Source organism: Carcharodon carcharias, chromosome 1 (genome assembly GCF_017639515.1).
Source record: "Carcharodon carcharias isolate sCarCar2 chromosome 1, sCarCar2.pri, whole genome shotgun sequence".
Classification (NCBI taxonomy): domain Eukaryota; kingdom Metazoa; phylum Chordata; class Chondrichthyes; order Lamniformes; family Lamnidae; genus Carcharodon; species Carcharodon carcharias.
Genome location: NC_054467.1, coordinates 221539155 through 221553849, shown reverse-complemented (window position 1 = coordinate 221553849; position 14695 = coordinate 221539155). Strand labels below are relative to the sequence as shown.

The 14695-nt window shown below is 43.3% G+C and overlaps 2 protein-coding genes across 3 annotated transcripts in view; one reads left to right on the top strand and one right to left on the bottom strand.

Moving 5' to 3' along the window:
* The window catches only part of cfap53 (cilia and flagella associated protein 53), a 66456-nt gene extending 52879 nt beyond the window's left edge, over window positions 1-13577 (bottom strand). The window contains exons 1-3 of the mRNA XM_041193581.1: window positions 13408-13577; window positions 7570-7796; window positions 6138-6311 (exon numbers count right to left, since the gene is read on the bottom strand). Coding sequence (XP_041049515.1) covers window positions 6138-6311; window positions 7570-7796; window positions 13408-13479 — 473 coding nt within the window. The 5' untranslated portion in view covers window positions 13480-13577. The remainder of the gene's footprint in view (window positions 1-6137; window positions 6312-7569; window positions 7797-13407) is intronic.
* Window positions 13578-13891: 314 nt separating this feature from the next.
* The window catches only part of ska1 (spindle and kinetochore associated complex subunit 1), a 43840-nt gene continuing 43036 nt past the window's right edge, over window positions 13892-14695 (top strand). For both annotated transcript variants that reach the window (XM_041188954.1, XM_041189005.1), the window contains exon 1: window positions 13892-14030. The gene's annotated coding sequence lies outside the window, so the exon portion shown is untranslated. The remainder of the gene's footprint in view (window positions 14031-14695) is intronic.

Below are 14695 nucleotides of genomic sequence, written 5' to 3'. Positions count from 1 at the left end.
ATATAGAGAACAGCACATTCCACAAGTGTTTTCAGGAGCATCACATGCAATATCAAGACAAGGCAGCATAGAAAAAAAAACCTTCTTATTCCCACAAGAACAAACTCAAAGAATTATTTGACTTCAGTTGCACTCACTAGGAAAACGTTTTCTGAGAAGCCACAACTTTATTTGCATGGCTCCAAGATGACAAAGGCTGGGACCTGAACATTCAACAGGACATAACATTTCAGAAGGACAGGAAGTTAGGAAAAGGTGGTTCATTGGCTCTGTAAGTAAGGATGATATTAGTATAATAGAGGGAAATATAATTCTAAAGATCAAGATGTAGAATCAGTTTGGGTAGTAATAAGAAATAGCAAAAGGTAAGAAGTAATTTGTGGGAGTATTTTGTCGGCCCCCTAACATTAACTACACTGTCGATTGGGGTATACAGGAAAAATTAACAGGAGCTTGTGAGAAAGGTACTGCAATAATCATGGATAATTTTAACCTACATATAGATTGGCCAAATCAGACTGGCAAAGGTAGCTTGGAAGTGTAGTTCATAGAATGCTTCAGGGACAGTTTCTTAGAGAGGCACATTCTACAGCCAACCAGACAGCAGGTTATTCTAGGTCTGGTAATGTGCAATAAGACAGGATTAATTAATGACTTCATAGTAAAGGCACCCCTGTGTAGCAGTGATCATAACATCCAATTTATGGGCGTGAAGAGCGGGTCTGAGACTTTTATTTTAAACATAAAGTTTGAACATTATGAGGGTATGAAGACAGAACTGGCTAAACTGAACTGGGAAATTAGGTTGAGAGATAGGTCAGTAGAAATGCAGTGACAGGCATTCAAGGAGTTATTTCAAAACACTCAGCAAAGATACGTTTCAGCGAGAAAGAAATAGTCCAGGGGAAGGACGTATCATCTGTGGCTAACTAAGGAAGTTAAAGATAGATTCAAATTGAAAGGAAGAGCTTAAAAAAAGTGCAAAGATGGGTGGCAGGTCAGAAGGTTGAACAGAATATAAAAAAAGACAATGAATGACTAAAATTATACGGAGGAGAAATTAAAGAATGAGAGAAGCTAGCTAGAAATATAAAAACAGCTAGTAAGTGTTTAAAATGGAAAGGAGTAAGTGAAGTGAGTGTTGGTCCTCTAGAGTCTAGGGAATTAATAATGGAAAATAAAGAACTGGTGGGTGAAATGAACAGATATTTTACATCTGTCTTCACTGTAGAGGATACAAATAACACCCCAGAAATAACTAAATCAAAAAGTGAAAGGGAGGAAGGAACTAAAAGCAATTACGGTCACTAGGGGATGGTGCTGAGAAAATTATTAGAACTAAAGACTGACAAGTTCCCAGATACTCATGGATTTCATCCTGGAGTCTTAAAAGCAGTGGTTGCTGAGATAGTAGATGCATTGTTTTTAATTATCCAAAGCTCCCTAGATTGTAGTATTTCTGAAAAAAGAGACATGTCTAAGTTTTTTGTCTTGCATTCCCCAGGGCACGTCACTAGAATACTAATATAAGGGGAAAACAACAATTTATACTGTATGTGAAGAGAGTGCTGATCGGTTGGCAAGTGGCTTTGCCATGGAGAATGCACCAGTGATGTTAAATGACAGTTAATTGCCAAGCATTGTTTGGAATTTAAACAAGGCAGTTTGACCCTGTCTGGTCAAGGCATTACCCTGAGGAATGAGTCAGCGAATGAAGGTAGGCTTACGGTAGAGTCAGCGAATGGCTGTCACTTATTTTGTTTAGCTGAAACAGACACAATGTGTGTACATGTTCTTTCTGTCTGCAAAGAACAGGACGCTGTGCAATATGTAGCTTCCAGTACACACAATTGCACCACACTGCGAGCCTGACTGACAATCTTAACTTGGTTGTCAGCATAATTCTTAGCAAACTGAGGATTATTTAGCAAATGCTGTCCAATTGCAGAATCACATCTAACGTTGGACACTTTTTGAGTTTTGCAAGCACGGGGTGGTTGGGTATGGTTTGTTCACTGCCCATTGCAAACAGTGGCTGGGACATGCTGCTTGATATGATCCACCAGTCTTTTGGGCTTACATGCATAGCATCATGCTGGCACTGAAACTGATATACACATTATTCGTTTGTTTTATAGGCAAAACGTCTTTTTCGCTTGATGGCAGCATCCTTTTAGTGGCGAATATCACTCGTGTTGCTACTGCATAGTAACAGTGTGAAACATCTAGCTTTACCTGTTGCTCAAATTTTTGAGATACATTGCCCTTCCAGGGTAATCTGAGGTAGACTAGGCATTTTTCAGGGGCTGGTGGCGTTGCTGGGACTACAAAACTGCCAGTAAACCATTCTGCCCTATGATTTCAAATACCTCCATGCCAGTCTGAGAATTTAAATTCAGTTTTAAAAATCTAGAAAGGTATCAGTAAGATTGATCATGAAGCTGCTGTATTTCTGAAGAACTAATGGGGTAGAATTTTGATTTTGATATACAGGTCCATTTAAGTCAACAAGGTGGAAGCTGCAATATCACCCTTTTTGCACTGCCTTACAAAACAAACAATGAAAGGAAACCTGTTATCCTTACTTGATATGACCCATATCTTACTCCAATCCCACACCAGTGGTGACCAGCAGTCGCTCCTGGTGCATTCCTGCATCTCTTGGCTGCACAAATAGTGAAGAAATTTTGACAAAGTTATGTCTTTTCTAGCAGCCTGCAGTGGTCCACTTAAGGACTGCTGGGTAGGCTTCCGGTAATCCTCGTTTTAAGGGTAACCTAATTTTGCACAGGGTGCCTCAAACAAGTATTATGTCCTTTGTTTTTGCCTGTTTTGTGTGTGGACCCTGGATGCTTTTCAGCTGATCCATTCAAATATAGTACACTTCTGGCTTGTATTGAGCAAAGCTTATAAGTTGATTTAGTGCAGAGTACCTTCAAATTTCTAGGCCCAAAACTCTATTTAGAATCTGCTTAATTTGTATTTTTTCCTCCACACTTCTCATTCATATGGATCAATATTGTGGTGTGTTTTGATGGCACATAATTTAAGGGAGTTTATCGAAAACATAATTCAGTTGTTTATTTGACACTTCCCATCAGATAGTATATGGAAACAAAATCACTGTCTCCTGCCTCCGACTAGGCACTTCACAGCCTTCCGGACTGAATATTGAGTTCAACAACTTTAGATCTTGAACTTCCTCCTCCATCCCCACCCCCTTTCTGATTCTTCCCTCTCCCTTTTGTTTTTTCCAATAATTTATATAGATTTTTCTTTTCCCACCTATTTCCATTATTTTTAAATGTATTCTACCCATCGTTTATTTCACCCCACCCCCACTAGAGCTACCTTGCTTGTCCTGCTCTCCACTCTTAATTAGCACATTCTTTTAGATAATATCACCACCTTCAACACCTCTTTGTTCTTTTGTCTGTGACATCTTCTGGTTATCTCCTCCTATCACTGCTTGCTTGTCCCAACAACCGCCCACCCAAACCAGCTTATATTTCACCCCTTTCCTATTTCTACTTAGTTCCGTTGAAGGGTCATGAGGACTCAAAATGTCAGCTTTGCTCTTCTCTGGCGATGCTGCCAGACCTGTTGAGTTTTCCAGGTATTTCTGTTTTTGTATTGAGTTTAACAACTTCAGACCATGAACTCTCTCCTCCATCCTGACTCCCTTTTTGCTAATAATTATTATATATTTTTTTCTTTTCCGACCTATTTCTATTATTATTTTTAATATTTATTCCATCCATTGTTTTATCTCCATCTTTTAGCCTATTTCGATCCCTTTCCCCCCACCCCACCCCCACTAGGGCCATCTGTCACTTGCTCATCCTGCTTTCTACCCTTAATATCACAATTGGCACATCCTTTAGCTAATACCACCACCGTCTACACCCCTTTGACCTTTTGTTTATGACATCTTTTGCAATCTCTTTACCTCCACCTATCACTGGCCCTCCATCCAGCTCCACCTGTCCCACCCTCCTTAAACAGCTTATATTTCACCACATTTCTATTTTTCTTTAGTTCTAAGGAAGAGTCATACGGACTCGAAATATTAACTCTGTCTTCCCCTCCACAGATGCTGTCAGACCTGCTGAGTTTTTCCAGCAATTTTTGTGTTTGTGTTGAATAATATGATTGGTTGGCTGCAATGTCATTTATTCAAACAATGAAAGGAAACCTGTTAACCTTAGCTGATAAGACTCATATCTTACTCCAATCCCACCGTGACCAGCAGTCGCTCCTGGTGCATACCTACATCTCTTGGCTCCACATATAGTGAAGAAATTTTGGCAAAGTTACGTCTTTTGTGGCAGCTTGCAGTGGTCCCCATGAGCACACTCCTGATTGGCTGAAGCTTCCTGTCACTCACTAACTCACAGCCAGAGTGGCTGCCTATCCGGCTGTTGAGTGGAGGCGGATTCCAACTGAAATAAAGGTTACTGCACGGGGGGGTGGGGGGTGTGTGTGTGTGTGTGTGGAGCTTTCAAACACTGGTTGATTGAGCAATCCAGAATCATTAAATATTATTTTTTTTTTAAATCAGTACCTAGGAAGTTTCTCCAGAGGAAGCAGATGTCGAGCAGGCTGGCCCTGATATTCCCAGGGTGCAGCACAACACAAGGGTTTAATTGAATGAGAGGTGTAAGTTAAAGTGGAGGGGCCTCAGCAGGGTTGAAAACCCAGGCATTTCAGCCATCTGGTGACAACTGTCAGGACACCAGGACGCTTAGGGAAAAGCCAGCCAAACTCTGGTCAGCCTAGTAAAGGGCAACCCCCACCACTCAAATGCTGTGGCCCCCTTGCCACCATTCCAAAAATTTTTTTCAAAAATGCCACTCCCACCCACCTGCCCACGCCAACTGTTTTTGGATGGTGTGTCAGTGAGAGTTTAAAAAAGAGAGTTCTGGCTGTTACAAGAGCTGTTTGTTGACATTATCCTAAGGCCGGTCATTATATCATTATTAATGCATGGCTGCTTTCCACAACCCACCATTGTCTCAGTAGCGAATTCCAAGTTCACAGTTTGACTGACAGCTCAAAGAGGTTATTGAAGAATTAACTATCCTTGATATGGGGTCATAAATACAGTTATTTATATATTGAAGGGATTAAGTTCTTGAGGGCATTTAAATGTGTTGAATGAGCTTTAATGAATGGGGGCATTTTTTTTATATATTGTGAAGGCTGTAATAGATATTTAGAACTTTATTTTGTTTCACCTCAAGATGGCCCCTGAGGTCTGCCCAGGAATGGATACTGGGCAAGTTGGAATGTAAGGTGTAAAGACAAAGGGTGGTAAGTCGGGCAGCATGGGTTTGCATTAAGTTTGCATAGGGTCTATAGTGGACCATGGAGGTGGTTGGGGCCATGGGTTGGCATCAGTCTGCATTAAGTTGGCATAAGGACTATAAAGGGCAGTGGGACTGGTGGGGGCATGAGGAGTGGTGAGAGGGTGTGAGGCTTAGAAAGCCAAATATTTAACAAAACAACTAGGACAAAGTCCCAGACAACAGAGATGGGCCTTTTGAGCAGCCCGCCTTGGCACTCACCAGCCCCTGCCCCCGCCGCTAATCTGCATTCGGGGATGGCATGCACATCTCCATCCCATACCATTCTGCACCTGCCCTCCCGAATGAAGTTCCACCATTCAGGTGAGTTTCTCCCAAGGTAGGCACTGCGAGCTGGAATATTTCCCAACTCCCGCTATCTGAATTGGGAGTGAAAATCCGGTCCATTGTATCCTCTGGCCAGTAAAGTACCCAGCATCCTTCACTGGCAGCATTCTTGTGTTTCTGGTGTAAGGGACATATCCCATATTACAGTTCAGTATGCAATCCATCAGGTAAATGATTTAAAACATACAAGTAGATTTAAAACCCAAGACATGCCCAGAGTTCAGGTAGCACAGAGCCACTCGGCGTCCCTATCACTAGGCAGGCACTCGGCTGCGTTAATAACATGAATAAATTCCGTGAATTTTAGCATTCTCATTTGTCCTGTTCTCTTCATTTCACTCCACTTAAGTGAGTTTCTGAGGTTGCACAAAAGCTGGGTTTCCTGCTTTAAAAAACAAGGATACATTCCTCAGTCCCAGAGTTTAGTCCAATATAAAATATTACCTGAACTGCTGATCAAGTTTTTCTGCAATCAGTTTTTGTCGTTCCCGCTCCCTTTTTATCTTCAAGTCTTTTACATGTTGTCTGATTTTTGCTTGTTGCTCTAAAGGCGTTTCCCCCATAAGGGATAGTTGATTCAAGTGTTCCTTTTCTTCAGCTTCCAGAAGATCTCGCAGCCTCAAAAGATTGAAACAAAATTGCATTTAAGAGCAATTATTGACCATATCAATTGCTATTGAAAAGAGGTTCCACACATAGAAATTTGTATCCATTATGGGAAAGCTTTACATCCACATACAGCATGCTAATGATAATTCAAAGTCATTTTATGTGCTAAAAACAAATGCAAGTTGAAATAAGCAAAGTTAAGTAAGTAAAGATTAAGTTGGCTGAACCAAAGAAGGTGATCAAAGACTGGAGTGAAAGTGATGGGTCTAAAGGAGATTCTTAAAGGTGGTAAGTTGATGGAGGCATTTAAGGAGAAAATTCCTAAGTATGATTTATGAGCAGCTAGAAGGCAAAGGGAAGGGAGGTGTACAAAAGACTGGAGTAGGAGAAATGGAGAGTTCTGGTGGGATGAGGGACGGGAGTATAGAGAGATTACAAAGGCAGGGAAGAACAAGGCCATGAAGGAATTTAAAAACAAGATGCAGTTGACTCTTAACTGCACCCTGAAATGGCCTAACAAGTCACCCAGTTCAAGGGCAATTATGGATGGACAACAAATCCTGGCCTTGCCAGTGACACCAACATCCCATAAAAAAAATAAAGAAAAAAAATCAGACAACCAACAATTCACCTGCAAGCTACAGGCCTGCAAAGATATCTTAAAGGACTGAACTAAATTTCATCTTTATAAATATCTTTTATTCTTAACTGCATTTAATCTTTGTATGTATTTAATTAGCAACTTTATTACTTGTACTTAGGTAACTTACAGCAGTGTTTTTGTAATAAACTAACCTTTATCCTGTTTAAGACGAAAGCTTTGCTGCTGCTTATTTTTTAAACTGAATAATTCACAAATTAAAGAGGGCTACATTCACACAAATTCTTAGCTCACGGACGACTTTGAGGAAATGCCTCTTACGTGGCCATGGCACAATAAAGTTGTTGCCTTAAAATGTCATGGGTACAGAATATATTCATTTTTCAAAGAGATTAGTTTTGCAAAATAAAATAAGTTTCCATTACCCATACAAAAGCAAAATACCACGGATGCTGGAAACCTGAAATAAAAACAGAAAATGCTGGAAATACTCAGCATGTCTAGCAGCATTGTGGGGAAACAGACAGTTTCAGGTGTGCGACATTTCATCAGAATCCATTAGCCATGTCTGTCTCTCTTACATATGTAAATAAAAATTGTACTGGTAATTCCCATGGTTTAATTTTACCTTCAAAATCCATTCAGCACTTCTTTAATTTTATTTACCTTTCTCTCCTTTGTTCTATGTCTTGTTTGTAAAATTCCATTGCCTTCTGGACCATATACCTAATGTTGTTCTTTAATTTCGTTTGTTCATTTTCTAGTGCAGTACAATTCTGGCTTTCAATCCTTTTTTGGGCCTTTACAAAGTTTGCATAATCTTCAGCAATTAAATCCAGTTTGAGCTCCTTCATCATATCTAAATTTGCGAAGTTACCTGAAGATTTCGCTAGCTGCCAAAGACAAAATTTGTAATAACATTCAAAGATTTATCACAGGGTTACCTTACATTACCCCCCCACCATTAAAAAAATACAAATTATAACTGATTAGAGGGGTTCGTAGCACAATGTTGAATAAATTAAAGGTCTTGGTTTGAATCCAGCCCTGTTTGGTTGTCTCTGCATAATGCTGGTATAATTTGAAGCTACTTCTGCTATGTCAATTTATATAACATACTGTTTGCCATTCCAGACTGGAGCTTTCCTTATCTCATCTGACTCTGCTATCCATAATCGTAGGATGGCAACTCGTACAGCAGCACAATGATTATGTTCCCAGTAATCCAAAGGCCTAGACTAATGATCTGGAGACAAGTTCTAATTCCACCAAGGGAGCTGGGTAATTTAAATTCAGTTAATTAAATCAATATGAAATAAAAAGCTAGTCTCAGTAACAGTACCCATGAAACGACCAGATTGTCACTAAAAACTCATTTAGTTCACTAGAGGAATTTAGGGAAGAAAACCTGCTGTCTTTACCCCGGCTTGGCCTAATCGTGACTGCAAACCTGAGCAATGTTGTCAACTCTTTAGTGTCCTCTGAAATAACCCAGCAAGGCATTCAGCTGTTTCAAAATTCTATTCAAAACTATAGTAAGAATAAAACTGGACGGATCAAGAATCAACCTAGGCACTGGACATGACAAAAGTACACTGAGCACAGTATACCCTGCAAAGTCCTCAGGCAGAGTTTTGGAACTCACAGTGGCCGGGAACGAAGGCGGGCAGGAACCAAAAAAATAGCCCGGTTGGCTGGCCTGCCAGTTCCCCAGCTCCATCCCGCCCTTAGGCCATTGTGGAGAAAGTGGGATGGTGGCATAACAAAGCTACTCACCTGCACCCAGGAGGAAGCTGACACAACTCGGTAAGCCTACTGGAGGCCAAACAACAGAGTCTGATGAGATTTTCCAGTCAGCCTCCAATAACTTCCAGGCAGAAGGGGCCAATTTTGGTGCCTGAAGGTGGCCACCTAGCAGCAGACCATGAGGCCAGGACTACTGGCAGGTCTAGAGGCCCTCCCAGCCTGTCTGATGCAGGAGCAGCTGCAGGCCATCCTGTAGAGAGGACACCCCTCCCACACACAACACCATGGTAGTCTGGCTGCAATATCCATTTTCTAATATATTTAAAATGGTACGAACGGCTTTGATTTTGAAGTGTCTTCTCTCTTATGTACACTTTACTGCAGCCTGCTGCTCCTTTCAAGCTACAAGGCCTCTGATTGGACCTCCAGCTTAGAAAGCCTAACCCCTGTCCTTATTGAGATGGTGAGCCCATGTCTTGGCCAATTAAGAGGGAAACGCATGAAAATTGGGCCGGTGACCATTTCCCCGTGAGGCAGGTTTGGGACTTAGAAAAGGCCTGACATTTCTCCTCCTCAGTGGAAAAATCCTTCCCCTTCTCCCTAGCATATGGGGACCCGTGCCAAAATTGGAAAAGCTGCTCCACAGACCATTCATACACAAAGAAACATAGCTTTTTGGCCATACCTTCAGAATTCTTCAGCGTCATTTCCAGGTATGCCTCCACGGGCAGGACAGACCCACCAGGGGTGATCGCACAGTAATATACAGCTAGGAGGGAGTTGCCCTGGGAGTCATCAATATTGACTCTGGAACCCATGAAGTGTCCTGGCATTAGGTTAAACATGGTCAAGGAAACCTTCTTCTGATTATCACCTACAATCCTCCCTCAGACGATGAATCAGTGCTCCTCCATGTTGAACACTACTTGGAAGAAACACTGAGGGTGGGATCGTCCCAGATTTGCACAAAGTGCGGTTGCGGGCGAGAAAAAGGAAGTTTTACCCACCGGCCGCAATGGCGGCTTTTTGTGCCCCGTTCCCGGTGCATCCCGCCTCATTAATAATGCATTCCTGAGAAACACACTGGATCACAGGCAGGGTGGCCGCTGATTCGCCCACCCCATCATCACCTCAGACCTTCAGTAATCCACATACCATATTTAAAGAGCGTGTCTGCACAGAGCTAGGGCTCTCTAAGGAATCAGAAGTTGCCGGAAAGTCATGGATGCCAAAAACAAGAAACATGCTGTCCCCAAATTTAGCAATGCCTCTCTCAGGCGCTTTATAGATGATGTAGAGACCCACTGTGAAGTTCTCTACTGCTGCTCTGGGCAAAGACTAACAAGCAAGGCCACCAATCCAGCATGAGAGGTGGTGGCAGTGGTGGTCAGCGTCAATGCCCTGCAAAAGAGTGCAGCCACCCAGTGCCGAAAAAGGGTGAATAATCTCCTCCATTCTGCCAGGGTAAGTCACTCTTCTCATCCCTCTAAACTTACATAATCACAAGTCCATCATACATTGACAGGGATCTCACTCACTGCCAGTTCAAGGGACATCACCATTCACTCTGTCACACACACCTTCATCTGCCCTGCAGATCGTGTCCTCATCCCACCCATGGCACCACTCAACACCCACATATGCTAGGCAGCCTTATCATCTGGCCTGGCATGCATCCTCCTTACATTCTCTCCATCTGTATTCATGGAGGACAAGCAGCCAAACAAAAGGGAGAGGTTGCAGACTGGTGGAGGAATGCTTGACCTCAAGGTCCTCACAGACTTTGAAAATTGAGTCATCCAGCTAGCCGGCGACGATCTGGACCATTCCTGTGCTGATGGTGAGGTCAACGGTGCTAAACCAAGCGAGGATCCAGCAATACAACATCCATCAGATAACCACGCTGTGAGAGAGTTCCCCTGTTCTGCAATCTCTTGCCATGAACTAGTTATCTCTCCTTGCTGTCACAGGCACATTTGGGAAGCAGCCGAGGGGGTCCACGACCCAGGTCCTTGACCAAAGCCCCAGAGAATCTGATGACAACCTAATTGAAGACATATCACAGCACTCACCCACACCCTCCACCAGCGCAGAGACACACACCTATGTGGGACCTAGTTCTAGAGTAGCCTCGGGGTCACAACCTGGTGAGCACATTGCACTGTCTGATCCACAGCAGGCAGCGGCAGGGACTTCCCAGGTTTCCGGCACTCAGAGGACTGCTGGAGGCCAGAAACCTGCTGAGTCTGAGTCAGATGCGGAGCCTTTGGACTCGGTCATACCTCAGTTGCTGGAGCTGCAAAGGCAGCATCAAGAAGGGATGTCTGCTGCACTCCTCAGATTGCAAGGCTTGATGGAAGAGTCCGTCCACCTTCAGTCTGAGGTGATGGCACCACCATGCCAACGAATTGAGATCAACACTGGTAGGATGGCGGCCGCCATGAAGACCTTGGTCCAGGACATCGGTCCTGCACTGCAGCACGGGCTGAACTCCATTGCTGACCATAGTTGGTCTCCAACAGTATTAGTGCAAGCAGAGTGCGAGGCAGCTCCATCTCACTCCAGCTCCCCCCTCTCCTCAAGGAGTCAGCCAGGGGCCCTCGGCACCCACAGGGAGGAGGATCAGCAGGTGCATATCCTGGGGCCATCCACCCAGGTGACTCTGGGAGTGCCCTGAGGAATGAGCCAGCAAATGGTTGTCACTTATTTTGTTTAGCTGAAACAGGCACAATGTGTGTACATATACCTTCTGTCTGCAAAGAAAAGGGCCCTGGGTATTAATACATGTAGCTTCAAGTTCATGCAAATGTACCACACTGCAAGCCCAACTGACAATCTTAAATTGATTGCAAGCGTAATTCTTGGCACACTGAGGATTATTTAGCAAATGTTATCTATTCACAGAATCACATCTAATGTTGAACATTGTGTTTTGAGTTTTGCAAGCTTGGGCTAGTTGGGTACAGTCGGCTGCAAATAGCAGAAGGGAAATACTGTCTGATATGATCCGCCAGTCTTTGGGACGTATGACCTACATACCTAGCGTCATACTGGCACTGAAATTCATGTACCATTGATCATTTGTGTGATGGGCAGAATGTCTTTTTGGCTTTATGGCAGCATTCTGTTAGTGGTGAATGCTACTCGTGTTGCTACTGCATAATAGCAGCCTGAAACAGCTAGCTTCACTTGTTGCTCAAACTTTTGAGACACCTTGCCCTTCCAAGGTAATCTGAGGTGGACTTTTCAGGGCCAAAAGTGATGGCTTTGGGCCCATTCGTGAGTTTGCAAGCCATACAGCACAATATGATCTGATCAGGGTAGCCATTGTCCCACAGGATGCCTTTGATGTGCGCTATTTCAGCATCAAACTTGTATGCTGAGCAAATGGCTTGGGCCCTGTTTACAAGGTTGACAATAAGACCAATCTAATAGCTCATGGAACTATAAGAATCCCAATGCGTATATTGACCAGTTAAGTTAGGCTTGTGGTAGATCATGGTAAAGAATCCCCTGGCAGATTTCTCAACTAGAACATCAGGGAAGGGGAGTTCATTTGACTGCTCCATTTCAAAGGTGAATTTGAGTGCAGGATGGAGCCCATTAAGACCTGTAAGGGATTATTACATGCAGCTGTGGATTTAAATATAGCAAGTGTATCATCCACATATTGGAAATATGTGAGAGGTAGGAGGTTAGGTGTCATTCCATCGAAGACACGGAACCCAACAAAGATGTTTGTCAGAGCTGGGCCTAGAGGGAATCCCATGGCAACACCATCTATTTAGGCATACATGGTGCCGTTAAAACTGAACTCAACTGCACAAGCTGCCGAGTTCATAAGTTCAATGAATATTGATTCACACAATGGTGACAAGTCTAGATCACCATGATATTGTGCTGCAGCACAAATATCTATGACTTTCTTAAATGGAACATTGGTGAATAGCTAGCAATTTCAAATGAGCACATGGACACAGCATTGCTATCGATATGCAGGTCCTGATTGGTCTTCACAAGCCTGAAGGAATCTTTCACCGTGTATGTGGACAACTTACTCAAAACTGGTTGTTTAACCGGAAGCCTCTGATCATCGCCTGCCCAGCAGACCAATTCTATGTACAGCAATCTCATCTTGCTGCATCACCACCCATTTTAAAGAAACTCTGCACTACTGTCTTCAGCTAGGAACTCGCTGGAAACTCTCCGAGAAGGAATCCCCCTCTGGACTTTGACATTCTAGATTCTGGAAGTCACACGAACTAATATTCATTTCTGTGGTTCTTTTATTGTTAAGTTATTCATAGTTGCAAATCTCCTCTTTTCTATCCTCCTCAATATATATGTGTGTGTGAAATTACAATCACACCCCCCGGGTTTGAATGTGTGAATAAACTAACCTTCTGACTTAATCATAAAAATAGAGTCTGGGCAAGTAACTTTAAAAGTTGGACCTCACAAACCAGGGTTGTGGGAAAACATGCTTCTGTCCATTTTTAAAAGCAATTAAAAAAAAAACCTTTGCTTACAGACAAAGGGCAAGAGGATAAAAGAGTTCAATTTGCCTCACTCCTTTGTCCGGAACATGCTATTTACATGGAATGTTCAGGACAGAAACAAGCTCAACTGGTTGATCCTCCAACACAAGCCTACCCACACTCTCCTGCATCAAACCCCGTCAACATTTATTTATTTTCCAAGTAACTCATTGACAGAATGTGTTAGTTTCTCTCCGGATTACCCCAATGTGCCACTTACCAAACCCACAGAGCAGGGAGTTGGGCCTTTCACCTCCCTGCCGCAACTCTTTTTTCGACATTTAGCCGCCATCGCCAGTTTTCTCCCACTCGGGCCTCCTCTGTTCTATCAGGTAGAGATCAATTTGAGGGGGTGTCAGAAACCAGCAGCACCTCCAACACCAACACCAACCCCAGCCCCAGCCCCAGCCCCGGTCCCGGTCCCTGCCAACCGCCCAGCAACAGTTGCAGGTCCGGTCACCATAGCAACCCCCAAACGCGGAGCCGCGCGCGTTTCCAGGGAGAGGACGCAGTGTCACCACAGCAACGGAACCAGATCTTATTACATTTAAATTACTTTTTGCTTAAGAAAAATACCCGGTATTCATGTTTCTGATATTTCACTTGGCAATTAATTCGACTGTGAAGAACTGGATTTTTAAAAAATAAACCGGTTTCTGCAGTGACGCGAGACCTGATTAACATACCGTCACGAGAGACCTCCCGGATGGGCGGGAATTTCAAACTGATGGAACCGTTAACAGACTTGCATTTTTTTTCTTTTTAAAAAAGGTGTTTAACAAGCAGATATTGCTTCTGACTTCAGGCAGGAATCAGCGAGAAGATTAAAAATTATACGATCAGGTAATTTTGGCGTTGTTCTTTTTGGCTCATGATTCAAATCGGTTATGGGAGTCGGCCGAGCCGTCAGATCCCCGCAGCCTGAAGTGAGCGAGGGCCTTGGTCTGTGGGGGCCTGGGCCTCAGGCTGTGAGTGGGTTGGTCTAGGGGGTGTAGGTATGATATATATATATAGATATATTTAGTCGGTTTGGGGGGAGGGAGGTTTCTGGATAAAAAGATTTCAGCTACACGGGATTCAGCTTTGGTGATTTCAGCTGTCACTGCTGGGAGCTGTTCAAAACGACTTGCCTTTTATACAGCGCCTTTCACGACCATCGGATGTTCCGAAGCACTTTTAAACCAATGAATTATTTTCTCTAAGCCGTCACTGGTGTAATGTAGGAAACGCAGCAGCGAACTTGCACGAAGAGCAATGTAATAATGACCCGGTCACTTGTTTTCGTGGTGTCCATTTGAGGGATTAAATTGTTGGCCAGGACACCAGGGATAGCTCTCATGCTCCTCTTCAAATTAGTGCCGTGGGATCATTCTTACATCAACCTGAACATAAACAATGAATCCAGTGCAAAAACAGAATTACCTGGAAAAACTCAGCAGGTCTGGCAGCATCGGCGGAGAAGAAAAGAGTTGACGTTTCGAGTCCTCATGACCCTTCGACAGAACTTG